The 26579-nt window shown below is 42.7% G+C and overlaps 1 protein-coding gene and 1 long non-coding RNA gene across 10 annotated transcripts in view; both read left to right on the top strand.

Moving 5' to 3' along the window:
• The window catches only part of LOC127467291 (uncharacterized), a 33320-nt gene extending 28388 nt beyond the window's left edge, over window positions 1-4932 (top strand). For all 8 annotated transcript variants that reach the window (XR_007903034.1, XR_007903039.1, XR_007903033.1 and 5 more), the window contains one exon: window positions 4089-4932. This is a non-coding gene — a long non-coding RNA (uncharacterized LOC127467291). The remainder of the gene's footprint in view (window positions 1-4088) is intronic.
• A 9431-nt stretch (window positions 4933-14363) lies between these two features.
• HMGB1 (high mobility group box 1) lies at window positions 14364-25192 on the top strand. Of its 2 annotated transcripts, none has more exons than XM_051779068.1 (5): window positions 14364-14559; window positions 17381-17543; window positions 17823-17968; window positions 18898-19072; window positions 21064-25192. In XM_051779068.1, exons 2-5 carry the CDS (start codon window positions 17394-17396, stop codon window positions 21238-21240), a joined length of 648 nt encoding a protein of 215 aa, XP_051635028.1. In that variant the 5' UTR covers window positions 14364-14559; window positions 17381-17393; the 3' UTR covers window positions 21241-25192. The 2 variants fall into 2 exon arrangements, with proteins under 2 accessions (XP_051635028.1, XP_051635029.1); XM_051779069.1 differs by lacking the exon at window positions 14364-14559 and adding an exon at window positions 14684-14715.
• Window positions 25193-26579: the final 1387 nt, after the last annotated feature.

Raw genomic sequence — 26579 nt, forward strand, 5'->3', positions numbered from 1 at the left:
CAGCCATGAATGCAATCCAGCTCTTTGTTATAGGATTGAGGAATTTAGGAAATACCAGAGTTGAAGTTGATGCACATAGCTGTGCATCATATACCAGGTATGTGTGTGTGTAATATTGTGATAATTATATGACCAGGTACTGTTTAATAAAATATTGGTTTGTGTAATTGTAAATTATTAGTTCCTATGATTTTAGGCACCACACAAACAAAGGCTGAAAAGATTATCTGCAGTTTTAAGTGCTGGCAATGTAAATATAATACAGTTGAAAATAGAAAATACACACTAATAAATATAATAATAAAATATATAAAATATAGATGAGAAGGGAAATGCTAGTAGTTAGGGGGAACATTCATACTTTAGAGATCCAAGTCAGATACCTAAATCAAAAGACTGATCTGCCTAGGCTATTTCCACAGCTTATACAGGGACTCCTTCAGGGAACAGTTTGGAATGTTTCAGGAGTTCTTGCAACCAAATCACTCTCAACCGGAGCCTCTCCACTTACTGTATAGTAGGATACGTCTCCTACATCTCACTCTTCATTACTTTAGACACTTAAAAATACGTGATATGTGTATAACTGCTTATCACGCGTTTTGCTCATATGGGCTGTAGGGTCATGTTAGTAAGCTGAATTTCAGAGAAAGCTTTGAACAACAGCAATGCAATGTGTTTTCAAATATTTAAGGGAGTTACCATAAAGTGTAAGGTATAAAACAGAAAAAGGCACAAGAAATTTGTGTGAAAATACAACGTGTGGGTGAGAGAGGAGCTGGAAACTGGACTCCTGATGCAAGAAGCATCTCTGAGTTTTATTTTTTTACCAGTAAAAAGTGGAGGGTTTTGAAAATGTGTTAGCCAAACACAAAATAAAAATCAAATTAGACGGTATGATCTAATGGTCTTTTAAGCTTTATGTTTCATGAAAATTGTCCCAGCTTCAAATGGGAGCAAACCACAGCTGTCTTCCTGACAGTGATTCAGGAGCAATAGGTGTGATGGTGAGAAGCAAGGATGGGCCTTGAAGCTGAAGACAAGTAACAGATGTTGCAGAAGTAGCCAGAGAGAGCTGTGGAGACTTATGTGTTCTCTAAGTGATCAACTAGGAAAAGGGTCTTTGCAGCAGTTTTCTGAGTGAATGCATGCAATATTAGGCTGTGTCTCTCAAAGGCAGAGAGAAAAAATGTTACTGAATCAAAACGTGATGATGATGATTAACCTGATTGTTTGAAAGAGTTAAGAAAAATACCATCTTGAAAATGTTGCACTGAAAGTATCTCCAAATTATGAATATGAATCTTGGGATTTGGAGTATATTTGGCATCTAAGGTGATGCTAGAGTTATATGTCTACGCAATAGGCAGGATGATGGTGTGGCTATGCAGCTTTGTGAGTGCCACCACCAATTAAGTCATTCATATGGAAACTGTATAGATCTGTCCTCAAATATAATTGTATTATTTATTATTAAGTTCTTCACTCCTACAATTGCTTCCCACATAATATTGCTTAGAATATTTCCCTACCTGCCACAAAGGGCTGGACGTTAATTGTTGAGTTTGATTTGCAATGTCATGGTGGGGTACCTAGAATGAAAAGATGTGGTTTGCATTTGCTGGGAAGCCACTGATCTTTTCATTTGGTTTACAGTAATAGTGAACACTGGATACAGTAATTTCTTTACAATTAAATTATTAAGTTAAGTCTTCTAGTAACTATACTCTGTAGTACTTCAGTAATAGGTAATTGATTCTGTTCCTCATCCTGATACTGCCTGATGATGTAAGAATTCTCCCCAAGACGAGGAAGCTTTCAGTTTACTTGAAGCTTTTATAGTCAGGTTCCATATCAGCCACAGTCACCTTTTGTTTCCCCCTTCAGCATGTCCCAGAACTCACAGGTTGAGAAAGGATACTGGAGAAAGGACAGAGGAAGTAACATCTGCTCTTGGCTAATTTTCCACTGGCATGTAGTCATATGGGCATGGTAGCAAACAGATATGAATTAGAATTGCTTCTAGGTATTTCTAACTTAAACCAGAGATGAGGCAACTTTAGTATCAAGGAGGCATAATCTGAAAAAAAAATCAAAGAGCTTTTTATTTTCTTTCTTGTTATTTTTATAATAGATACATTTCCACCAGGTGTGGAAATTTAAAGTGTTAATGCATTTTTGCAAGAGCAAGAAGAAAGGTTGTCTTAGGCATCTAGTAGTTAGGTGTCCAGATTATAAAGTTAACACTTGTAGTATGCTCAGGGAAGAGACATTAAAAAATTGCCTTTCCTCAGAAATGTAACTCTGGGAAGGAATTTGATATTAATAGCCCATCAACAGTTTCAAGTTATTCAGAGAAAGAGTAGTGATAGCCAGGTAAGACAGTAAATGACCCTTTGCCTGCTAAAAATTTGTGAAATCATAAATTTGTGAGCAAACGTGCCCTGCTTGCATGCTCAGCTCCCCAGCCATTGTATGTTTACAGAGCAACAGCCAGGTTTGAATCTGTAACTCTTTTGAGATAAAATAACCAAAATCTGACACCATTAGTGCAGTGTTATAGGTGCTTTTCCATGTACCAGTTTCGGACATGCATGTGGTATGGAAGTGGGAATTCAACATTAAAATGGAAATAAAGATTTTGATATGTATCCTGAGCCAGCACTACTGACCCTAAGAAGACAAAACCATTACCTTTCTTCACAAATTTTGGAAATCTCATCTACCTTGCATATCCATGAATTTCCTTATGTATAAGTAGTCTAAGTAAAGTCAGTTTCTCGTCTTGGCAAAAAGGGCTCTAAATGTCCATTAGAAATAATAGCAGTCTGAGTCCTTACCTCTCCATCAGTGCTACAGGCAAACCAATGTCTCATTGAATTTCACATGTTCATATCCTCATGTATCTTGAGATAATTTTTACACTTATTAATTTATTTTATACAAAGGATCTTGCTGCATCTTAAGCCATCCTGTAGGAGATACAAAAGTAATCAGAGATAGTTGATAGTCTTGAACATTTTTATTGTGTAGAAAGTGTGTTCATACTGATTTATCTGGTTACATGCTGGTCTCTGAAGGCATAACTCTACTACAGTAACGGGAAGAATGGTATCATACTCCTGGACCTCATTCTGTCTTTGGTCCGGCTGTCTCAAAGAGGTTGTACCAGTGAAGATACAAGGTGCAGCAACATTTACAGGCACAATGAATTGGCTGTTACACCCTCCTGAGCTGACAGATACCCGTGGGAAGGTCATAGCTAGAGAGAAAGCATGAACCCTTTCCTGAGGTGGATGAAAAGAGCTGGTGTTGAAGTTTGGATGACACGATGCTCCGCAGTGCAGCCTCTGAGTCTGTGTGCTTGTTGCACCATAAACCTGGTGTTCCTGTAGTGTCTTTGCTGCTGCTGTCACACCCTCCTGTTGTACTAAAGTCTATATTTCAGTGGGCAAACCTCATTATAAAGGAGGCATTTTTGGAAACAGTATATTTTTTCATTGGCAGTTGTATGATACTAGATGCGTGCTACCATGGGGTTTTGTTGGAACATTAGGGAGAAACACTGCCAAGCTAGAACTTCTCACAACCTTCAGATAGGCATAACAATGACACTTTCTATAGAAATATTATTACTTTCTCTCAGTTCTAGTGTTTTAAAATATGGGGAGATTATCTCATGTTAGTTTTTGCCACCACGTTACTAAGAGGCTGAAAATCTATGTGTCTGGAAATTAATTGATGAAGATAAATACATTACCTCTATTGATTTTAGACTACTCTCTTTTATGAAAAATAATAAAACAAATTATATATAACTATGAAAAAGCAGCAGCACGCAGGAGGTGAGCAAACACTGCAGGTACTCGTGTTTGCCTGAAGGGAAATACACTGTGACCAATTAATGCTGTATAAGCCTCTTGTTGTAAGATATCACTGTAGCCTTTCCTGTAGCTGCAGCATTTTGTGGTAAAACTGTAGATCTTGTCATGGTCTAGGCACTCAGATTATTTTTCTGTGACTAGTTTGGTGTCTCTTTAATTAGACCTGTGCACAGTGTTACCTGATTTCATTCTCTTTCTGTTTAGATATTTAGACCCTAATCCTGCCACTGGATTTGTTCAAATGGACCTTGATAGCTGTGGGGCCTGGCTGAGTTGATGAGACTCCTGGATGACTGCAAGCTCCTACTCTGAAGATCTGATTGTAGGCCTGAACCTAAATTTCTTATTTCCTTCCCCTGTCTACCTGCTTCTGATTGATGAAAATTATCCAAAAAACTGTATTGTCTTTGAGTCTTATGCACATCACTTTAGTAGCATTCAGAAGCTGTGTGCTTGGGATGTTGTCAGACATTGTTAAAATATTTCTGTTCCGTCATGTGCCAATATCTCATGATTGTTCTGATTGCTGTTATATTTTTACATTTACCGTCTTCCTACCTAAAATGGAGATCATCACCTGTGTTTTCGGTCACTGTGGTATTTCTCTTAACTCAGATTTTTAAGTCAGATTAACTGTTGAAACTATTCAGAACTTTTTTCAAGATGTGGGTAGATTTGTTTTTTCCTTGGTGGACACAGAGTATATCTATTTTATTTTGCAAACTTAGTAGCCTACTAGTACTGAAAGCTTTCAATATGGTGATACTCTAATGCAGATCAATAAAATAAGTAGGAAAAGGCATTAACTTTTACTACATCTCCTGTTGCTTTTCTATTTCTGTGGCTGTGATTACATGACATACAGCTGAGAGTGAGGATATTTTTATTTTTTTTGTGAGCCAGTGAATATCTTTTGATTACACTGAGTGCTGTTCCCTGTGTATTCCGTATGACCATGTTGCAGTTTCACCAAGTACTAAAGTTATAGCCCTGGTAGAAGCAGGAAAGGACTTTGCAAAATCACATTAAAAGAGTTCGAGAAGGAAAACAGATCTGTTTCATCTCTATGCATCTTAGTATTTATTTTGTGTATTTTTTAAAAGGCAAATACGTAGCAATATGTGATAACGTATTAAAAGATCAGAACTTTCTCAGTATATAGAGAATGAGAAAAACCTTTTTTGTTTTGTTGGTTTGTTGCAGTGCTTCTGTAAGCACTGTAAGCTAAGATCTTCACAGTATTTGATGAATTTTTGCATATTCTCAGAACAACAGAAAAGCATCACTGTCCTGTTTGACCAAGGAGAAAATTGAGCCACTTGTTCAGTCAGTAGTAAAGTCAATGATATTAATTGGGTTCTCCTGCCTTTTAACCTTTTGCCTCTGGCTCCATTTCTCCCTCAAGAGCCAAACCTTCCACTATCATCATCTGTTTTACATTTCTGTGTGAAAGGCCCAAGGTGTTACGGTTTGGACTCCCAGAAAATGAGGAAGACAAGGTTGGTGGCCATCTGCCAAGGTGCTTGGTCTGACTTGCTCCTTGCTCACAGAAGCTGATGGCAAAGGCAGAACTGAGTGTTCCTGTGTGGCATTCAACTGCCTTAACCACATGCCCATCGCTCTCTTCCTGTAGTTGTCTGTCTTGTTCTTTGCATAACTCCTAGAGCAAACACATATACCAACCTATAAATAATCTAATTCGATACACAACCCTGATTCATTTCCTGAGCTGCATGTCCTGCATACACAGGGTGGCCGTGGTCCTGTGCAAAAATTCAGCAGGGTGCATGAGGCCGAATACTAAGGCTGTTAAGTATTTAAACTTTGCAATGAAATGGCGTTCCTTTAATGTAGCTTATTATAGATATAGCTTGAAGTATTTTTAACAAGGAACAAGAGAAAAATGAAGGCTTTTAGAACTGATTGTAACAGTTTCCCTGTCTGGCATGTGGACATGAATATCCAGCTCAGTGAAATACAGAACATCAGCCAGTGGAAGGAGGCTGGCCACCTCTGGGGAGGAAGGGAAGGAAGAAGGCTGGGTAGTAAATGCCATGGGTATGCCCAGTTTGCTTTCAAGTCTCAGGGAATATTTGTGTGGCATTGACCCTAGCTTTTTAGCTTTTGTTTTCTTTTCAGAAGAATTGCTCCTTCAGAATTGCTCAGTGCTGTAGACATTTGGGGGTGTTCCTGCAGTCTGCTAATAATTTAAATGGAGAAACAGAAATCAAAGGTGGGCTTTTCTCCTGTGTTCTTCTGTTGGAAGATAAGAGGAGATGCTCCCAGAGTCTCCCAGTTCTCTCCTCAATGAATTTCAGGGGCGATCCGTGTGATCCTGGATTTCACTTAAATAATAGAAAATACTGCTCTCGACTTGCCCCTTTAGTCTTCTTCCCAGTCAAAACGTAGTGGCCTGCTGTGTTTCTAAGCTACCAAGGTGTGTAGGCTCCAGTGCCAGAGCAGTCTTGTTGGGAATCACAAACTTATGTCTCTATCTTTTATGTTAGACTTTATTAGGAGGATAAGTTTTTTTCAGAGAAATCTTGCCAGACTGTGGGTTCGGTTTCAGTTTTTGTTAATGTCTACCTTATCTGTCGATGGCACTTGAGATTTGGTCACCAAGCTAGTGATTTGCTCTGAGGAAAACAGAACAATCTCATACTTTGCTTTTGCATGCTTTTCCCTAGGATGTGCAGTCTTTCCCCACAGCAACTTCAGATGTCCTGTAAACAGCTCAGGTGGGGACCCTATTAGGGAAAATTTGTTCAACCCATTCACTGAAATTCATGAAAATCAAAATGCTTGCAAAAGGGTATCAGTTCCACTGTCATTTTGTTGCAAAGAAAAAATGAAGCCCCTGCTTTTAACACTGTGGTTTTTTAATAAGTGTCAGTTTTCATCATTTCACAGCTGTATAGAAATTGTGGGAGCAGGATGAAACAGTCTTGATACAAAAGAATCACCTTAAGCCAGTATCTCAAGTCAACACTTTGTATCGTGAAACCATGGCCTGAAACTGCTGCCTGTCATATCAGATAATATTATCATTGATTTATTATTTTACTTCATCTTACGTATTTTTGTAACCTTTTGGCAGCAATGGGGTTTTTTTCTGTTTTGTTTTTTTTTCCTCTTGTTTTTGGCATCGGGGGTCTTTTTTGGAGAGGAGTGGGTGGGTTGGGTTGGTTTTTTTTTACCAGCACCTACTTGAGCCCTGATCCATGGCTTGGCTTCCAGGCACTAGGATAATACAAGTAGTAATCATACCTGCTGCTAAAAATTTTCTAACTTATTTCATTTGCATTTGTTTGCCTTCAGCTTCCAGTCATGGATTCTTGTTATTCCTTCTCTGACAGATTAAAGAGCTCTTTAGGACTCACTATTTTCTCCCCAGGAAGGTGCTTTTACCCTGTAATCAAGTTACTTCTCAATTTTTTTTTTTTTTAAGAAACAGCTAAACAGATTGAGTTTTTTATGGTTCTTAATATTTTTTTCTCATTCTCAGATTATTTTTGTGGCTCTTTTCTATCCATTCTCTATTTTTTCTTTTAAAAAAAGAGACATAAAACTGTATTTTACTAGTCACATATACAGAAGTAAAATTACTTTTCTGGTTACTCTTGTGTTAGTATGGTTAGAAATTGATGTTTTTGCAAGGTTAGATAAAGTAACTACCTGATATGACTTCTACATGTCTGAGTGTAATTATTAGAGGACAGAAAATGATGTATTGTTTTAAAAACATTTAAATGTTTTTCAATGTTTTAAAATGATCCAAAAATCAGCAAGAGTGGGTGTGTAGAAGGGGTTGCAAAATATTTGTGTGAGGTGTTTAAGGAGATAGAAGTGAAATAAAAATAATAATTGTAAAGCAACAGTAATTAATCAAAACTTAATTGCTATGTTTAACACAGTGATACGTATTTGCTGAAATTTTATAGGACTGAATGAAAAACCTCTTTTAGTAACAGACTGTTGCAGGCCACTGGAAAGAGAGACTGAATGGATGTGAATATACACATCCTTTACATCCATATAATCCCGTAAGTAGCTACTTGCTTATATTTGGAAACCCAAGAACAGTTCTGTGATCTGTTATGCTGTAACAGAAGGAATAACAGTATTGAGAATTTCTTTTGTTACAAAAGCTGTCACCATTAAGTTATATAAGAGTTCAAACAATCAAAATTCACAGCTTCAAAGAGGCTCTTGAAAGTTTTACTGCTTCAGTACTTCTTTCCAAAGGAGTGGCTATTAATTTTTATTTTTATTCATACTTGAAGACAAGGTTGAGTTAAATCTACATGAAGGAGACTAATCAGATGCCTGCCTGGTCAATGCATCTCAGCTTACCCAATGACTTTTATGCATATCATGCATATCAGCATCTGAATTGAATCTGCACTCCCAGCCCCACACTTGTCCCCCTGGAAACTATCAGATTTTCATTATATTGAACTACAGACTGTTTAAACTCTCAGTGCTGCTCATCAGTTTAATGCGAGTTTGTCTAATGTTGTGTCTCACAAAAATTTGAGGTCTTTCTGTCGGAACTGACTTGCTTTTTGACATCTTTCTGTTATGGCAACATTCCTTCCCTTTGTGAAACTTGGGGCATATTCAATAAAGGACTTCATTTGGTACAGCAAAATGAAAGTTCATGGAAACATGGTAAATGAGGAAAAAATGAGAATTAAAACAATGTAAAAGACTTAAAATCCTCTAAAAGTCCTGGAAAAGAAGTAAAGGTGAATAAGGACTGAATAGAGGGAGAGAAAGGAGGGAGATGGAGAAAGGATAACAGCTTTTTGAGGCTTCTTGTGCTCTTCCAGGATATGTTCCTTGCCCTCCCTAAGTGGTTACTCTGGTAACTTGTAGTACTTGTAATCTTCCTTGAGCACCATATCTCATTGGGAAGTTAGCAAGTTCATGAAGTTCCTGAGTATGTGGACAATTCCTTGGCTGAATGAGAAACACTCTGTTGTGTAGTATGCCTTGTGAGACATGAGGTGGACACTGCTTAAGGACAGCCATGTACACTTGGCTGTACTCAGCAAAAGAGTAAGACTGTCCTGTCAAACTATGCAAGTTCCTTTTTTTGAACCTGTTAGCAAATGGTTGTTTCCTCCAGCAGTTCCTGTAACTGTGTGCAGTCTACATCACAGTAGATGCTGTGTAAATACTAAATAGTGATGTGTGCTGCATCCCCTGTTTCTTTGGATATCAACATCTCGTAAGTTCACATTATTTTCCTGTTTTGTGGAGATAAGTCTGTGGTAGGCTTTCTAATATCAGGGACTGTGTTGGTGTTGAGGTGTCATCTTCATATTCAGAAGCAGATGGTTTAGCCTGTGTTGCAGAAAGAGAGAGAGTCCCATATAAAGGATCAAAGTAGAGGTCAGATGATGTTTGTATATTGTGTATTTTGAGAAAACATACAGATAAGGGAGTAGTAGCTCTGTCCCAGCACTATACATGGCTCAACAAATCTTTCCAATTTGACATGTAGCATTGAGGTCTATCTAAAGGAGTCCTGGATATGAGGGAACATACCTTTCTGAATCTTTTGGGCTGAATAAAATAGGAAGGAAGGGATTCTCAGGTATTTTTCATCACTGTAGGCCTGGATGGATTCTGCCTGTTCAGGTGTAGAAGTCTAATAGTGGTGTCAGCATCAGCAGCTTAATTGCCTCCAGATTGGAGTGAGGGAGACTGGCTACTGACACCTTTAGAGGAGGGTTTATGAAGGTGGACAGTAGCATTTTGGGTTTATTAGAAGCAGCTATTAACTCTTATCTCAATGGTAGGCTTGAGTGTACAATACATAAATGATCTGGAGATTTTGGAGGGAATTGAGTATTTGATGCCGTGTTTCCAGAAAGTTGAAGAGATAAGTGAATGTTGCACTGCATGTTGTGCTCTCAGCAAAGCAAACATCTCAGCAGGTCAGCGATTTCAGAAATAGTGCAGTCCTGAAAGAACATTTTTTGAACTCCTTTCTGCTGTTGAAGCTGAAGAGAGTTCCCATCTGTCTGAAACTCCACATCAAGAGCTTCGCATAAGCACTTAAAGAAGTTATGTACTTATGCATAAGCAATAAGATGCTAAAGGAATCATATTTCATAGTAGTAAAGCTCTTAACCTTACCATGAAATCATTACTTTCTATACACATGTTCACTGTAAAAAATGTTCGTGGTAATACTGATCATCAGAAGAGAAGTCCATACTGATGTATCTTCATCATTTTTGCCCACTTCCTGAGGAGAACAGTGTGGGTATACACTTTTGCTATGAAAATCTGTTTACTTGGATACTTTACTGTGTATCTGTTAATTCCTCAAGAAGTGTGCAAATTTTCATGTTACCCATTTTCTAGGTAAAAGCACTGCGTAACTACTGCCCCTGATTTAAGAACATATAAGCTCTAGAAGCAATGGAATTGTCTGCAGGGCTCACATGTCAACAAAAATCAGCTGGTTCACACATGAAGCTTGGTGAGGAAATCACTGCAGTGGCACCAGTGCCATCCCTGCTCCCTGCCTGCCTCTCCCAGGCCCCTTCCTTTAGTCAGCCGAGGTTACCTTGTGTGTCTGCCACTCCTCCACAGTTACCACTCGCTCAGACGCCACTAACCAGTCACTCATCTGCAGTGGGCAGACAAATGGCCTTCTGAAACCCTGTTGGCTAATAGAAGAGAGACAGCTATATATACAGATTATCCGACACAATGTGAACAAATGCAGACAGAAAGGTAAAACAAAGCAGATTCCATGCATTGTTACTGTTTGCAGACACTCCAAGTCTCATTTCTTTGGAGTCTTTCTCTTCCAGAAATGATTTTAAGGAAATATTTAAAGTATCTTCTGCAAATTTCATATAAGACACCAGAGGAAAAGATTGGTTGCAAGTCTGCATCTAATAAGCAACTGAGAACTGTGTTCATGTGGGCTGTGTACAGGCTGGCCCTGCAGCCTCAGGAAAAGGGCAAATACGGCCAGTGCTTTTCTTCAGATATGCTGTGAACAACCTATCGACTCTGTGGCTGGAAGTGTTTGAAAGCAGCAGTGACAATCCAAATTACCAGCAGCTCCATCATAAGTACACGTGCCCAGGTGCCCTGTCTCTGCAGATGTTTTGCTCCCGCTTTAAGCTGAAAATGTAACATTTTTGTTGAAAAAGGCTTTCAGATCTCATTAAAAATAGCCTAATGGGAGCTTTGGATTTGACTGACAAGCTAGTTGTTATTGTGCCATTTTGCCTGTAATAGTCTCTTAATTTTGACCCAAAGAAACAATGATCTCATTCCTTGGGAGGGAGGACAGAGGGACAAAATCCGGAGGTCCCGTGATGACACTGAATCTCTTCATTTGTCAAAGCAAGTTATGAAATCATCTGCCTTCCAGCCAAAACCACTGGGGAGTAAGCAGTGTCCCTCACAGAAGGCACAATTTGCAAGAGAAGGTGGGGGCGTGGGAGGTGTGCTGCCCCTCATCCTGTATCTCCCTGAATTGATGCAAGTGCCTTTCCCCACTTCTGTCAGCAGTCACAGCACTAAAGTGGGCAGAAGCTTTCTAAGATTCTTTATATACTGTGACTTCCTCAAAAATTCTGCTGGAGTAGTCTCACCGAGGTGTTTCATGGTTATTTTGGGAGCTGGGGAGAATGAGATCCCCACTCTGCATCTCTCTGGATCAGGCTTTACTGCCAGCCAGGTAGTCTGTACTTCTTGGGATTCTCCATCCTCATTTGTCTTTGCTAGACAGCTACATGGGGGATGATCTCAAGTGAGAGGATAATTTTAATAAAACAAAACTGTTTTCATCATTCAGTTGGAACTTTTCTGTTCCTACTCAGCAATACATTTTCAAGAAGAACAGTTCTGTCTTTGGAGAGGCCTTTGTTAGTTCTAAAGAAAAATGGAAAACCAAAAGATGCTTTAAGAAAAGGACGACAGTGTGTAGCTGATGTTTCCATCCATGTTCAGCTTGCCATGCATGGAAAATGAGTTAAACCAAAAGGCTCCTTACCAATATTTCTACTATTTTCCAAGTGAGTAGCTACAAAGGATATCATAAAACCTGAAGTATTTTAAAACACTTATCTAAATTGAAATCATAGTCTTACTCTTGCTTTGCAGTATGAGATCCAATCCGAGTGACTTTTCCCAAAGTATACTCTAGTTTGCAAAACACAAAAATTACTAAATAGAGGTTTTGAAACTTCCTGTGCAGATACGTACTTTTTTTTTCCTGAAGCAGTTGTACTGGGCTGTTATGACCCAAATATTCTGTGGGCAAAGCCTCTGTGCACAAAGTCAAAGATGTCTTGTGTTATTCAAGTGATCTCAGTGACTGTTCCTGTCTTGTGAAGCGTAATTTGAAACAGATTTGAACTTCAGTGAGGTTTGCAGAAGAAGGCATGTTTGTAAAGTATCAGAAGGGATGTGGCACAGCATGAACAAGAGAAGAAACATATACTGCTTCCGTAAAACTGCTACTGTCTGCAACCAATGAGTAAATTCTTTTCTGTGTGTGTGTGTGTCATCAAGGGCTGCAGAAGAAACCCACTGGGATGTGCAAACCTGTACAGGCCTTAGCATATAACTAGCAGAGATGAAGAAAAACCTTTACAGGAGTGTGTCATGTAATCAGAACCTCCTCATGTCTTGCTTTTTACTGAAGTTTTCGCTCTAGACCAGCCGGGAATAAAAAAATTTCTTTGCCTTCCTTTCGGGTTTGGTTTTCACAGAGGAAACTTTAAAGAAGTTCAGTATGTGCAAAGCTATGAGCTTCTGCACACTAGGCCACATAAATGCTAGTGATTTTTACAATTTTCTTCTGCTCCATATTCTGTATAAAGGTTTGAATTTTAAGCCACAAATCAGAAAACAAAACAAAAACAAAACCCAAAACACCTAAAACCTTTCCTTTAGACAAACATTAGTGTCCCTTACTGTTCACGTATTTTTGCTTGATTTCAGATAGCAGAACTACTGTCTTCTTATCTCCATTGGCACTTCTTCACAAACGAGGGAGTTTAGAATTAGGGCTGTTACTGGTGCACCATTCCAAAAAGCACCATGCCTTGCCAAATGATTGATAATTGCGATAGAAGATTTGGAGTTCGTTTGCCTTCTCACCAGCAATATCTTGAAAGAAGTATCAGCTCATGGAGGAGAAAGGTGGGCTTGGGCACTGGATCTGGAACAGAAATTACTGGACTTCAGGTTAAATAAGGGGATCAGATGAATGCATCTTAAAAACCATTCTTACCTTGAAACTCTTTTTACACTGCCAGTATTAGTAACAGGTGACAGTAAGAGGTGGTCTGTATGATCCTTAAGTCTTGTAGGCCACCTAAACATGAAAATAGGACAAATCCTTCTGTGTCAGATCACAGACCCTTCCAAAACTTCAAGATAAAAAAAGATTTTGAGAGAGCGTGATAATTAAGTAATTGTTGAAATCGAATATTTAGATGAATATTTGTGACCAAGGTACACCTTGTTTTGCTTAAGTTTCTGTTGTTACAGTAAGGGTGCTGAAAATGCCTTTTGGGGCAGAGCAGTGGGTTTGGGTTTTTCACAGCAGCGCTCCTCTCCGGGTTGTCTACATCAATAAAGCAGATGTAAACTGTGAAGGGGTATTTCTCCTGTTCGCTAGTCCTCTACAGACGACTCGTGCAGTGCAAGTGACAGTAAAAAATGCAGGGAGAGGAGCGGCAGCGAAGGACAGGTGAGATATGGCTCAGCCCGGCCCTGCACCGGGATGCCCGGGAACCATCGCTGCGGGATTGCTGAGAACTTGGGGGGGCGGGGGGCGCTACCTGGCCACTCCGGCCTGCTCCTTGTCACCCAGGGGTGTAAAAAAGCAAACCCAGTACCTGCCGGTTCTTGTTCTTAAAAGTGATTTACTCATTTCTAGGAAAAAAAAAAAAAAAAAAAGAAAAAAATCGGACAAACCCCCAAACAACAGAACAAAACATACGCCCCCTCCAAGGTTGGGAAGGAGGCAGCGCAGGACGGCGCCGTGCGCCGGCTGGAGCCGGGCGAGAGGAGCAGGAACACGCGGGCTCGGCCCGGCTCCCGAGCCCCGGCTGTGCCCCATTTTCCGCGGCTGTGCGGCGGGGCGGCGCGGCCGCACGGGGTGTTGGAGGGGGGGCGGCGCGGGAGCGCCCACGCTGGCGGTGCCTCGCTCCCCCCGGCAGGGCGGGCGTGGGGTCCCCCCAGGGCGGCGGGGGGCGTGCGCGGGGGCGGCGGGGCCCGCGGCCCTCGCAGTGAGCAGTGCAGCACCGACCGGCCCCGCCACGCTCGGGTCCCGCCGCCGCCCGGCTCCCTGCGCTCACTTTTATATTTGCGCGCCCTTTCCCTGCTCGGTGACGTGTCCCGCGCCGCGCCCAACCCGCGCCGCTTTCTGGTCAGGACAATGGGAGCGCCTCGGCCAATGGGCGCGGCGCTCGGCTTGGCGGCGGCCAATGGGCGCGGGGCTGTGCTGAGAGTAATGTTACCAGCGCCGCGAGTGTGAGGAGGCTGCGTATCGATCCCGCGCTCAGCCATTGCGGTGCACCGGGCTGCACAGCGACCCAGCCAGCGCTGGGGCCGGGCGGGCGGCCGCGGGAGCGTCTCTGGGGCTCGGGGCCGAGCTAGGGCTGCGTGCCGACTCTGTCTGACACGGGTGAGTACGCGCCGGGGGCCGCCGGGCCGGCCGGGCGCGCTCGCCTGCCCGCTCGCAGCCGGGCGATGAGCCGGCGCTGGCCGTCGTGCCGCCGCCGTCGCCGCTGCCTGACCGCGGAGCGCGGGGCAGCGCCGGCTCGGGCGCCCGCACACAAAGGCGAGCGGGGCTGTGCCCGGGAGACCCTTTCCCGGGGCGGTGAGTCCCCCGGCCGGGGCGGGGCGGGGGCGGCGGGCGACTTCGGGAGAGCGGGGCGGCGAGAGGCAGGGAGCGAGAGGGAGAGAGAGACGGGCGAAGGGAACCGGGCGAGTGACCGGGGGTCGCCCGCCGCGGGGGGCGAGGGCCGCGCCATGCCCCGCCGTAAGCCGCTTACACGGTGCCTCGCGGTAGCCATCGCCGCGGCGGCGGGGCAGGCGGCACGGCGGCGGGGGCTCCGGGCGGGCTGCGCCGCGCCGCCGGGGCTGCGGGGAGCGCGGGAGAGCGGGGCGCGGGCCGGGGCGCCGCTGGCCCCGCGGCCGCCCGGCTGTAACATGGCTGACGGGAGCCGCGAGCGAGAAAACAAGGCGAGCGGCGGCGGAGCAGCAGAGGAGGCGCTCGGGCGGGCGGGGGCGCAGTTCGGGGGAACTTTTTTCTCCAGCAGCCGCCGATCGGCCGGGCGCGGGGCCCGCAGCCCCGGGGCCGCACAGTTCGGCGGGGCGCGGGAGAGAACCGGGGGTCTCCGGTGGGGCTTCGCCCGCGCCGCCGGGGTTCGGGCAGGCGCTGGAAGCGCGCCGGCCGCCCCCCCAGTCATCCTTCCCCCCCCGCTCCCACCCACCTCCCCCTGTCTCCCGCCCGCCCTCCCCCGGCTGCAATGGCTGAGCGTGTGCGCCAGGGTAGCGGCGCGCTCACACAAAGGGAAGGGAGGAAGGAGCCATGTTCTCTGCGCGGCGGCGGCAGCTGGCGACGCCACAGCGGCCATTCCGCGCCGCCCGGGCTGCGCTGCCGCCGTCGCCCTCACGGGCGGGGGTCGCCGCTCGGCCCCGCCGCGGCCCCTCTCGCCGGGGGTCCCGCGGCCTGGGCTCGCCGCCCCGCCCGGCCGCGGGGGGTGTGGTGGCGGCGGGGGGGGTGGGGAGCGGCCGGCTCTGCTCCTCAGCGCACAAAATGGAAGGAGGCTCGGCGGCGGGTGACCTCCTCCGCCAGGAGCCTGCGCCATGGCGGCCGCTCCCGCCGACACCGCCGCTGCGGCGTCGCGGCCGGCAGGGAGGGAGCGAGCGCAGGCCGGGGCTGCCTCGCCTCATGGCGGCCGGAGCGGGCAGGGCCGGGCATGGGGATGTCCCCCCCCGCCTCGGGCGACGGGGGCGGCGGCGGGAGAGCGCTTTGTCCCGCCGGGGCCGGGGGTCGCCGCCTGCGGGCAGCCGCACCCCGGTGGGTGTCCGGCGCCCGGGCATGTGCTCGCCGCCCGCCGGCCTGCTGCGAGTCCTCGCCTGAACGCGAAATAAAACTTCCACAGCTTTTCCCTAATAACGGGACTCTTTTTTTCTTTTTTTTCATTTTCTTTTTTTCCCCCTTTTTCCCTCTCACCCCCAGCAGGTCTCTTGAGGGACTTCTGAAGTTTCCCTCTGCCCCCTCACAGGGAAGCGTCCAAAATGGCGGGAAGGAGGAGGCTTTTAAACGCCAGCCCTTCGGCCGCGGTGCCCATTGCTCCCCGCGGCCCCTCCGTGCCCTGAGACCCCCCCGCCCTCACCGCCAACCCCGCGGCCAGCTGGGAGTGCCCCGGCCCGGCCGAGCGTCCGTGCCGTTTGGCGCTGGAAGCGTCTCCATGGCAGGCAGGAGCGGCTCCTGGTTCCTCAGCCTTCTTGTTTACTTGATAGAAACTTCAAACCGGACGTGTTTAGTCACAGAGCAGAAATCTGTTTCTGTCTATCCGCCAAACCGATAGGAAATGCAGCTTCTGTGGCAGTACGGGCAGGCACTGCATGCCCTTTATTTTTTTTTTTTCCTTCCACACTTTTTTTCTTCTTCTTCTTTTAACTCCTGCTGAAGAGCAGAGTTTGTCAGGGTGCAAGTGACTTTTTCCAGGGAGCTATGGAGAAATAGTCTAGATGTCTGACTTGGGTGTGAAAGTTCCAGGAAGGTATTTTTCAGTCCCTGAAAGAATCAGATAGTCCTCATACTGAGCTTTGCAGGCTGTGTGTAAATGTCATACTTTTCCCTGCCTAGGTTAGAACAAGTTTGACCAAGTGCAGTGTTTCATTTTTGTATTTCTAGGTATATATACAAAGAGAGAGTAAGTTTTTGCAGTACATGTAAAGGAGAGTGACAATATATGTCACATGACACATAGAAAATAATAAAAAATACACATATTTTATAAGTGAACACCCAAGGCCTACAGGGATGTAGAAACATGGGCTGTAGAAAGAAAGAATTTAGTAACCCAGAAGGCCAGCTGAGACAGGACACTTGGGTACTTTTTCCCTTCTCTTGATAGAATTTATTCTGCCCAAACATACGATAAATACACTGGTAATAATCATAGTGTGCAGCCTCCACTGCAGTACTTGCCTTCAGATTTCTTAGAAGGAGAGTTTTTGTTTGCAGGAAACCATAACTGGACATTTTGAAGGGCCTTTGAGATTTCAGGTTGCTTGCATCCAGGTTGCCTCAGACAGGGATGACAGAAATGTTCAGTAAATTTTCCAGAAGGCAAACTTCTTCCTCTTGTGTGATTCCAGAATACTGCTCCAGTGGGCCTTGTTTGGCGTGATCCTTCATTGTGACTTACTTCCCACCTGAGTTTGTTGAAAGTACAAGTTTTAAAGGTGTCTCTCTTGCTTTGTTACAGAAAATCAGCAAAAATGGGCAAAGGCGATCCTAAGAAGCCGAGAGGTAAAATGTCTTCATATGCCTTCTTTGTGCAAACCTGCCGGGAGGAGCACAAGAAGAAACATCCAGATGCTTCAGTGAACTTCTCAGAGTTCTCAAAAAAATGCTCAGAACGATGGAAGGTAGGAATAGTTTCTTAAAAAGAAGCCTTAAATGACTGCTTTGTGTGAAATACTATTTGAGCTTGTAAATGATTTATTTAGAAATTCAGGTTTTAGGTAAGTACGAAGTGCAGTTGAAGGATTAGTGGTAACTATCCGTTGTCCTTGTCTTACCTTTAGCTCCCCCAACTGAAATTTTGAAGTGGACTTCGATACATTTTTGAATTTTGAATCTTAAAATACTGTTTTGACCCTTCTGTATCCCTTCCGAGATATTCTGTGATTCTAATTACCTTCCAGACTATGTCTTCTAAGGAGAAAGGGAAGTTTGAAGATATGGCAAAGGCTGACAAGCTTCGTTATGAAAAAGAAATGAAAAACTATGTACCACCTAAGGGGGAAACAAAAAAGAAGTTCAAGGACCCAAATGCACCGAAGAGGCCTCCGTAAGTACATTTCTAGTTTTAGGTTGTCTTGTTCAGGACCATCACACTGGTGTGTATCTATAAAATGATAATTTTTTCCAGGTTTAGGAGCTTCAGAAATACCAGACTAAAGATAGGTTGAGATATTAGTTATGAATATTAGGCTTTTATTTTCAGGCAGGCTGTCCCACTATCAAAGTTGGAGTAATGGCAGCCTTTAAAGGTAAATGCAAAAATTGAAGATGTGTGATGCTGACTGATTTTTCTGATTTCTATTAAGAGAGTAATTCTAGTGTAATATAGCAGTAGAGTATTGTGGGCATCACCTGTTGGCCTTAGCAGAATTTTTGGTTGGCAGTCTGTTTAAAATTGGAGACTTTTACACTGAACAGGTTAGAGGGATGATCTTGCTCAAAACCAGCTTGGAGAATTAAAACCTCAGCTGCTACATAATGACAACTGGCTCCAGGTTTGTCTCCTACTACACACCAATGCTTTCCACAAATATGTTTTTGTGTGTTTGTTTGAAATGAAGCTAATGCTGAAAGGAACAGGGAAATTCCTTTACAAGCTAATGTTCTTATTTGGGCTAATGCTGTCATCAGGAAATCTTAACTTCCATAACACATACTGCAGCCCCTTGGCCTTTAACAGTTCTGACATAACGTTTGCTCCTTGGTATTATTCGCTCATTCCTTCTTTTTAAGATTTTCTCTGCGTACGGTATATAAAATTTGCTTTTCAGGGGGTCCTGCCAGAAACGAGACAGCAGTGTGTATAAGTTCACAAAGTAGGTCATTCGGTTCTAATACCTTCCATTGTAATCAACATTTGTCTCACTTTGGGTGCTGTTCCGAAATGCTCCTAAGGAACAGTAACAAAGATCACAAAAGTTGCTGTGATAGCAAAGTCTAAAATTAAAATAATGTTGTCTTATTTTTCCTCTGTAGTTCGGCTTTTTTCTTGTTTTGCTCTGAGTTTCGTCCAAAAATCAAAGGAGAACATCCTGGTCTGTCCATTGGAGATGTCGCAAAGAAACTGGGAGAGATGTGGAACAACACCGCTGCAGACGATAAACAGCCTTACGAAAAAAAGGCTGCTAAGCTGAAGGAGAAGTATGAAAAGGTAACATTGATATCTATGGAGATGGTTGGGGGGGTCAAGTCTCAATTTAGACAGTTTTTTCCTTCTCTTGAACTCTTGATACCTGATGTTGCAAATAATAATATTATCCGTAATTACAGATTTCATTATAGTTGTTGAAAAATACCACATAAGGGGACATACGGTTTGTTGCTGTAACGTCAAATTGCAGTCATTTGTCTTGAACTATTGGCATTCATCTGTAATTTTGGGCTGTCACGGATGGCTCAATAGACACCATGGTGTCTGTGTCGTTATTAAATCCATAGGTCACAGTGGTGTCTGAGTTAAGGGACTAGTAAGTAACACTAGTAAAGAATGAATTGGTTCTCCCTAATTTTGGCCATAGTGATGAGCATCCCTGAACATTGGGATAATTGATACACATCGGTGCGTTTTAAAATTTATTCTTGGGATAATGACAAAACACTAAGGAGATGCTAGTTTTAGACGTGTTTTTCCTAGACCTACTTTGTGTCCATCTCTTCTAGTAATTAACTTAGTTAATTATGCATATAAAGCAGCTTGTCATACAGTTTTTTTAATTATTAAAGCTAAATCACATTGTCATAATTGGAGCTGTAGAATTCTGTTGTGCACACGGGGTTGTGCTGTGCATGGTTTTATTTCTAGAGGCAAATTCCCATCCCAAGTATGCGGGAGCCAAAGGAGGGGGGGGTGCACATTAGTATCCCCTGATGATGCTTTGCAGTGGGTCAGTGACCACCTATAGCTAACGTATAGCACATACGTCTGTTTGTGTGCCGTGACCTTCCTCTGGGTATTGCTTCTGCTGGCAAACAAATCCAGTTTAAAATCTTAGCACTGTAGTGAGCAAGGTGGAACCTTTGAGCCCTAATTACGTACTGGCGAGGAGTTGCAGGTCTAGAAGCTTTCCCATGTGATGCTTTGTGTACGGTATCATGGTAATTGTTTGTACATACAACCAAGGCAATTCATAAGACATTTTCTTTACATGGTAGAATTATTAGTTTTTATGCAGAGATACTTTAATTTTCACTAGTATTGTCTTTATTTCTTAGACTTACAAATGAGTTTTTAAGGTGGAGTTATCTCAGTATTTCACTGCTTGGCCTTTGAGTTAGTGGCTATTGTATCTTCTCAAAATTTCATGCTGAGCTTCAAGGGAGTCCAAGGGACCTGTAAGATTAGTGGTGTAGTGTTCATTAGGTGGGAACTATTTAAAGATCTGGACCATTTGCATAAACATGTTGACTTTGCTCTGTAGCTGGTGTGTTTAAGTCTTGTAGATCAATTCTCTTACCTAATTGTTCTTACTGTTTTGGCATGAAGTTGGGAAGTCTTAACTGCTTTTCTGACTTGGCCTTCCAGGTATGGTTCGGACTTGCCTGTAACAGGAACTGAGTTTTGTGCGTTATAAACTACTGGAATGAATTTACTGTGTGCAGAAGGTGGCACTGTCTACCCTTTAATCAAGTTCTTATACCTTTTATTTTGTAAATTTCTGTTAGGCAGAATTCTGTGTAACTGCTCTTCGCTGAGGCATAACATTGCAACTGTTAGGCTGGGTCATTCTATGTGTTCTGGGTGGGTAATTCCAGATTTGTGCCTCAAACAAGGGTTTTCCTGTGCATTTCTTTAGGCATTGTAGAAGGTAGGGCTAGAAAGGGACCTTAAGAGGTCTCCTTACTTTGTTTCCTTATGGGATAGTGGACACAGCTGTGCCTTTATCATAAGAGGCAGCAGCTTTTCCAACCTGTTTGCAGAAGCCTAACAGTGGAGATTCCTTAGCATCATAAGCAGTGTGTTCTCTTGTGCCAGTATTCTTTTTTTGTTAGAGGGTTCCCCTTTCTTTGGCATTGGGCTTCAGTTCACCTTGTAACTGAAGCTGCAGCTCCCAGTCCAACCCCAGTGGATGTGGAGAAAGGGCAGATACTTGGCCACTTGGCTGGTTAAATCTTTGAGATTCTTCCTGCTTTTTTTTCTCCAAGGATATTGCTGCATACCGGGCCAAAGGGAAGGTTGATGGAGGCAAAAAAGTAGTTGCCAAGGCTGAGAAGAGCAAGAAGAAGAAGGAGGAGGAGGAAGATGAGGATGAAGATGAAGAGGATGAAGATGATGAAGAGGAGGAAGAAGAGGAGGATGAAGATGATGATGATGATGAATAAGTCTCTTTTAGAGCAATTTCTTTCTTGTCTATAAAGCATTTAACCCCCCTGTACACAATTCACTCCTTTTAAAGAAAACAAAATTGAAATGTAAGGCTGTGTAAGATTTGTTTTTAAACTGTACAGTGTCTCTTTTTTTGTATAGTTAACACACTACCGAATGTGTCTTTAGATAGCCCTGTCCTTAGTGGTATTTCAATGGCCACTAACCTTGCCTGGTACAGTGTGGGGGTTGTAAATTGGCATGGGAGTTATAAAGCAGGTTCTTGTTGGTGCACAGCACAAATTAGTTATATTCGGGGATGTAGTTCATTTCTCATCTTCAGTTGTCTCTGATGCATCATAAAAATAATTGTTGTTCTGTTAACTGAATACCACTCTGTAATTGCAAAAAAAGAAGAAAAAAAGTTGCAGCTGTTTTGTTGACATTCTGAATGCTTCTAAGTAAATACAATTTTTTTTTATTAGTATTGTTGTCCTTTTAATAGGTGCCCTTGAGAATCACACTTTTTCTTTTCTCTCTCTCTTTTTTTTTTTTTTTTTTTTTTTTTTTGAGGGGAACTCATCTTTTGCTTTATTGAATGCCCATATGGGATCACGGGAATATTACAGTTTTCATCTTTCATATAACCAGCTGATAAACAAAGCTTTGATCTGCATACCCTGCATTATCATGATAGGGTAAGAAAAGAAATATATAGGCATATGATGAAAGAATATACTTCCATAACTGGAAACAAAACAAAAAAAAATTCAATCTCAGCAAACTGATACTTGTTCTGATTTTTGTGAAATGTAATATTCTATTGAGTTGCATGAATTTACCAGTCTTGGAGAGTTGAGAAGTACAGAGTTCAATTTTACAGAAATTAAATACTTTGGGGGGTGGGGAGGGAGGGAATGTTAAATTTTGTCCTAGAAGGACCCATAGGAAGAGTGTATGTCCATCCGGTGTAGAGAAATTTACATGTGTGACTCTGTTACCATGTAATGGAAGTTATATTTGTAAATCTCTGAACACCTGAGAGCGATGAGCGTACCTAAAATGTGTAAAGTTAAAAGCATGAAATGACCATATTATTTTTTGGTGACAGGTCTGGTGATGGCCACGGGCTTTATACCATGAAACTCCTGGTAGTAAATGGCCCACAAGAAATGAATTTTCTTTCTAAGATTTCTATAAATGATACCATTATTATTTGTTAAATCTATGTAAATTCATATTTGTATTCTTGAAATTCTAGTTTTAGCCCTTTAAAAAAAGTTGTATATTGTCTCAAATTGAAAATGAGATAAGATGTATTTTTCCTGTTAGGTTTTATACCGCACTCTTGATGTTTGCCCATTTTTAAGTTAAATATAGTTGTATGGAAAAGTACATTTTATTAAATTTTGCATTAAAAAGTTAAATGTTTATGGTATACCAACAATGTCTAATTTGGTCAAATACAGTTCTCTTCCAAAACCAAAGCTAAGGGGTTTTTTGCATATTTAGTAAAACTTCAAGTGCTGGCAGCTGTAACTATTTTCACATATACCTGCTTACCAGTTTGGGGGACAATTTGGCAATTTTGTGGTTACAAAATTATGGTTCTCTTAAGTGCCAGTGTTTAAAAAAAAAAAAGCATTCTTGTAATTTTACACGCTTTTGTGATGGAGTATTGTTTTGTTATACAATTTTGACTTTCAGATTCTTATTTCAATTTGCATTTATGTATAACTTCAGGAGAAATATTGAACATCTGAAATCCTGGATGATACTAATAAACTAATAATTGCAGAGGTTTTAAATACTTAAGTTAAATGGCTCACTTAATATCCGAAGGATTTGGGGGTTTTTTGTGTGTTGGTGTTCTCAGATATGTACATTCCTGCTTTCTGTTTCAAGCAGAAGAATAATGCTGTTTGCAAGGTCTCGATATAGAAAGCTTAGGACAGACAGACTTTTGTCTCCTTAAACTGGATATTACACATTCAAATGCTCGTAACTGATGACAAATAAATTTTCTGTGCTGAAGGGTTTTTTTGTTTCCCCAGGTCATCAGAAGAAAGTAGACACATTTCTTGTTCTTGGAACAAACATACTAAATGAGATCCCTATAGTCTTGTGCCATTGTTCTCAGTGCTTGATGCTGACAAGAAGTAACCTAGAGGATTCAGCTGAACTTAAAAGAGTAGCTAGTGCTTACCTGGCAGCTAGGTGTGGCCTATGCCTTGTCTTTGGGGTTAGAACATTGAGAAAGTGTGTCAAGGCTGAAGAGGATAGGTAATACAATAACTATAAATGCTAGAACTGCCTGTTTTAGTGCTGCAGAGGCTGATGTTGGGTGGGAGCAGCACCAGCACTTAAATAATCCTCTTGGTCAAAACTCTGATTCTTGACACAGATAGGTCAGACTTGACCATTCCAAGATTCCTTGATCTGAGGTCAGTTACTACTGACATTTGAGCTTGAATATGCCTCCCCTTGATCTTTAAAAGTGACTGCTCTCTGGGGAATAATGAGCAGTGAAATTGCAATTGTTTAGGCAGTGGTTGCCTACAAGGGAATTAGACAGCACTGGGATCACTGTCAAAACAGTAAAAAAGCATTTCCTACACGTTTAACCTTCACGTAAATGCTAAATGCCTGATGTAGAGGAGAAAAAAGGCTTTTCCTGTTCTAAACAACAAAAATGTTTTGGTCTGGAGAGAACTTGAATGCTAATAAGTGGTAGTAATGATACCTTGAATGCCAAATGGAGCCAGAATGATTTTATGGCTGTTTATCTCAAGTTGGTTCTGAAAGGAGGTACAGCTGCAGCCACCTGCCTTCCAGGTACACTCTGTAACTTTAAACTGGTTTAACTAAACAGAGGCAGCGTTCAATCTCTTCTGCCGAGCTTTCAGCAATCACACCACCCGTAGTAAAAAGTTGAGCTAATTTCACAAAAAGTTTCTGTCCAGGCAGATGGGCCCCTGCAAAGCTAAACTAATGGGTATAAAGTGGCTGATTTCTGCAGCCTAATTAGGGTGCTGTTGGCACTGCCGACACTGAGTCTCTTCACAGCTGCTTTTATCAGTGTAACCAGCCCATCGTGAAGGAGGAGAAGGGCTGAGTAATAGCTGGGTTTAGGCTTGCTAGAAAGCGGCAAGATGGATTTGACTGACTCCTCCAGAAGAGGAGCCAGGCAGACTGCAGCCACAGCATTAGGTTCTCTAGATGGGTGACAAGCCCAGCTTGGAAAAAAACTCTCCTAATTCTTGCTAGCCTAAGGGTTAGACCTGTTAGTTAGAGTAAACATTCCCATTCTGCCTTCCCAGCTATGCCTGACAGGAGATTAAAGGAATAAAGACAATGTGCTGTGTTGGGTTATAATGTTGGGTTATTCAATACAGTGTCTGTAACAGAGACATGGCAAAATACAAAGATAGTATTTAATTCCAGAGACGATTAATTTTCACTGTTTCCTTGCTGTACCATTACAGGCTTTTAGGACTCAAATGTACCAATTGTTTCATTAATAACAGAAAAATGCCAAATACTGTCAAACAACATTGCTTTATGATATTCTTTAGCTTACAGGTCTGCCCTTGACTACAGATCACATCTTTTTGGGGCTGCTTTAGAAGAAAATAACAGTGTGTGCCATTTTCCTTTGTCAGGCTGCAGTAGACATTATTTTAGTACCTGAAATACATTAAGGGACGTTTTACAAATGTGTTAGTCCAACGTGGTACCTAAGTGTGGGTATGTGTTTTCCTCAGACTTTGCTACTGGATTGCACCCTACATCTGAAAACCACTTTTGAGATGGTATTAATTTAGTCTAGAATAGATTCACTTTAAATTAACACCAGCCTTTATTCCAAAATAATGTACTTGTAGACAAGCTGTCAGACTTTCTTCCGATATTGGAATAAGAAAAAACAGGAAAAGTAAATCTCTGAGAGTTTTTTATCATTTTGCTGAAGTTGTCTTGTACTTTTTATTTTGTATATGTCGTGTCCTGGCTTTTCTTTTGACAGTACTTCAAGCTGAAAAACAAAGATGGATTTTTTCCCCCAATGAATTTATTATGAAGAATGAAGGTCAGATTGCTCTTACGGCTGCTTTGTGCTGCTGAAAAATACAGTGTGGCTTCTGCTTCAAGAGCACCTAATTTTGAAATCCATCTTGCTGAAGCAATTGCTATTAGAGGTGACCCGCAAGAGAGAAGAGCCTTCCCTTTTCCCACTTTATGATGGAATAAAAGACTTAAGCGCTAAATTAGCTTAGTCTACCTGTTTGCCACATCAGAAGCTCAAGCCTTCCCTGCAGCAGGAGTGCTCAAGATCAAGCTAAGTGGCAAGAGGCACAGCAGCACAGAGCAAGGAGGACAAGCAAATGTGGGGGTTTTTATAGCTACACCCTTTTAAAATCTTGCTTCTATTGTTAAAAAGTGTTTGACTTAAATGACGGTCATTTGGCACAAAGGAAGTTCATCCACATGCTTCCAGCAGCCCTTAACCTGTTAAGGCAGCAAAACCTCAATTCCTATATTTCTGACCTCCCAAAAGTTCCCTGGTAAAAACAAGAAAGACCAAGCACTACAGCTTGAATGCCTGGAAAGACCATCTCCCCACATATCTTACAGCAGCAAGAGGTCACCATTTAAATGCTTTTTGCAAGACACCATTCAAAAAATTAGGCTTACGGAGGGGAAACTAAGGACGCGTGCTGCCATGTTTGTCAAGTGCATTTGTTACCAAAAATTAAAAACCATCCCAGCCCAGGGGAAAATGCCTATCCCCTAAACACCAGCCAGTGGCATTACAGATGATGAAGGCGTGCAGCAGTGCAGGGCCACCGATGGCAACTGGAGTGGGGGGTTGCCCTGGCAGCCCCTGCCTTGCTGCCAGTTCGCTCCTGGTGCTGGGGAGGCGTGAAAACTGCCAGGAGGAAGGACGGTGTGGAGCTCTTGCCCATGGCCACACCATACTGAGCACAAGTTGTGGGTTGTGCCAGGGCTTGGTGCCACACACCTGGCTTGAAAATGTCAGATGCACAGGGAGCAGAGCACCGGGCCGCAAGCAGGGATAACAGGCACCAGCCCTCTGAAGACTCAGCTATGCAGTTAAAAGTAAAATCACAGTTCTCTTTAAATTAAACTCTCAAATTTGTGTGGTGGTGATCCTAGAGGAGAGAACTTTGTTGTAGAACGTGCGCTGGTAAATGATTGAATAACAGTGACTCATATTTCATTATCTGACTTGTCGCTTACGCTCGCTTTGGTTTTGTTGACACGCATTTCTACTGATGCCTGCCAATAAGGAAGGTGCTGTGAACTACTACTGTAATGTAAAACTGGAACTGGGAAA

Source organism: Manacus candei, unplaced genomic scaffold (assembly GCF_025592945.1).
Source record: "Manacus candei isolate 608988 ecotype Guabito, Panama unplaced genomic scaffold, ASM2559294v1 h1tg000014l, whole genome shotgun sequence".
Taxonomy (NCBI): Eukaryota; Metazoa; Chordata; class Aves; order Passeriformes; family Pipridae; genus Manacus; species Manacus candei.

Excerpts from the sequence above, each read along its gene's own strand:
- HMGB1 (XM_051779068.1), top strand. The coding sequence starts at position 17,394 with ATGGGCAAAGGCGATCCTAAGAAGCCGAGAGGTAAAATGTCTTCATAT. Across the intron at positions 17,544-17,822 it reads AATGCTCAGAACGATGGAAG|ACTATGTCTTCTAAGGAGAA; the intron begins GTAGGAATAGTT and ends ATTACCTTCCAG. Across the intron at positions 17,969-18,897 it reads AATGCACCGAAGAGGCCTCC|TTCGGCTTTTTTCTTGTTTT; the intron begins GTAAGTACATTT and ends TTTCCTCTGTAG.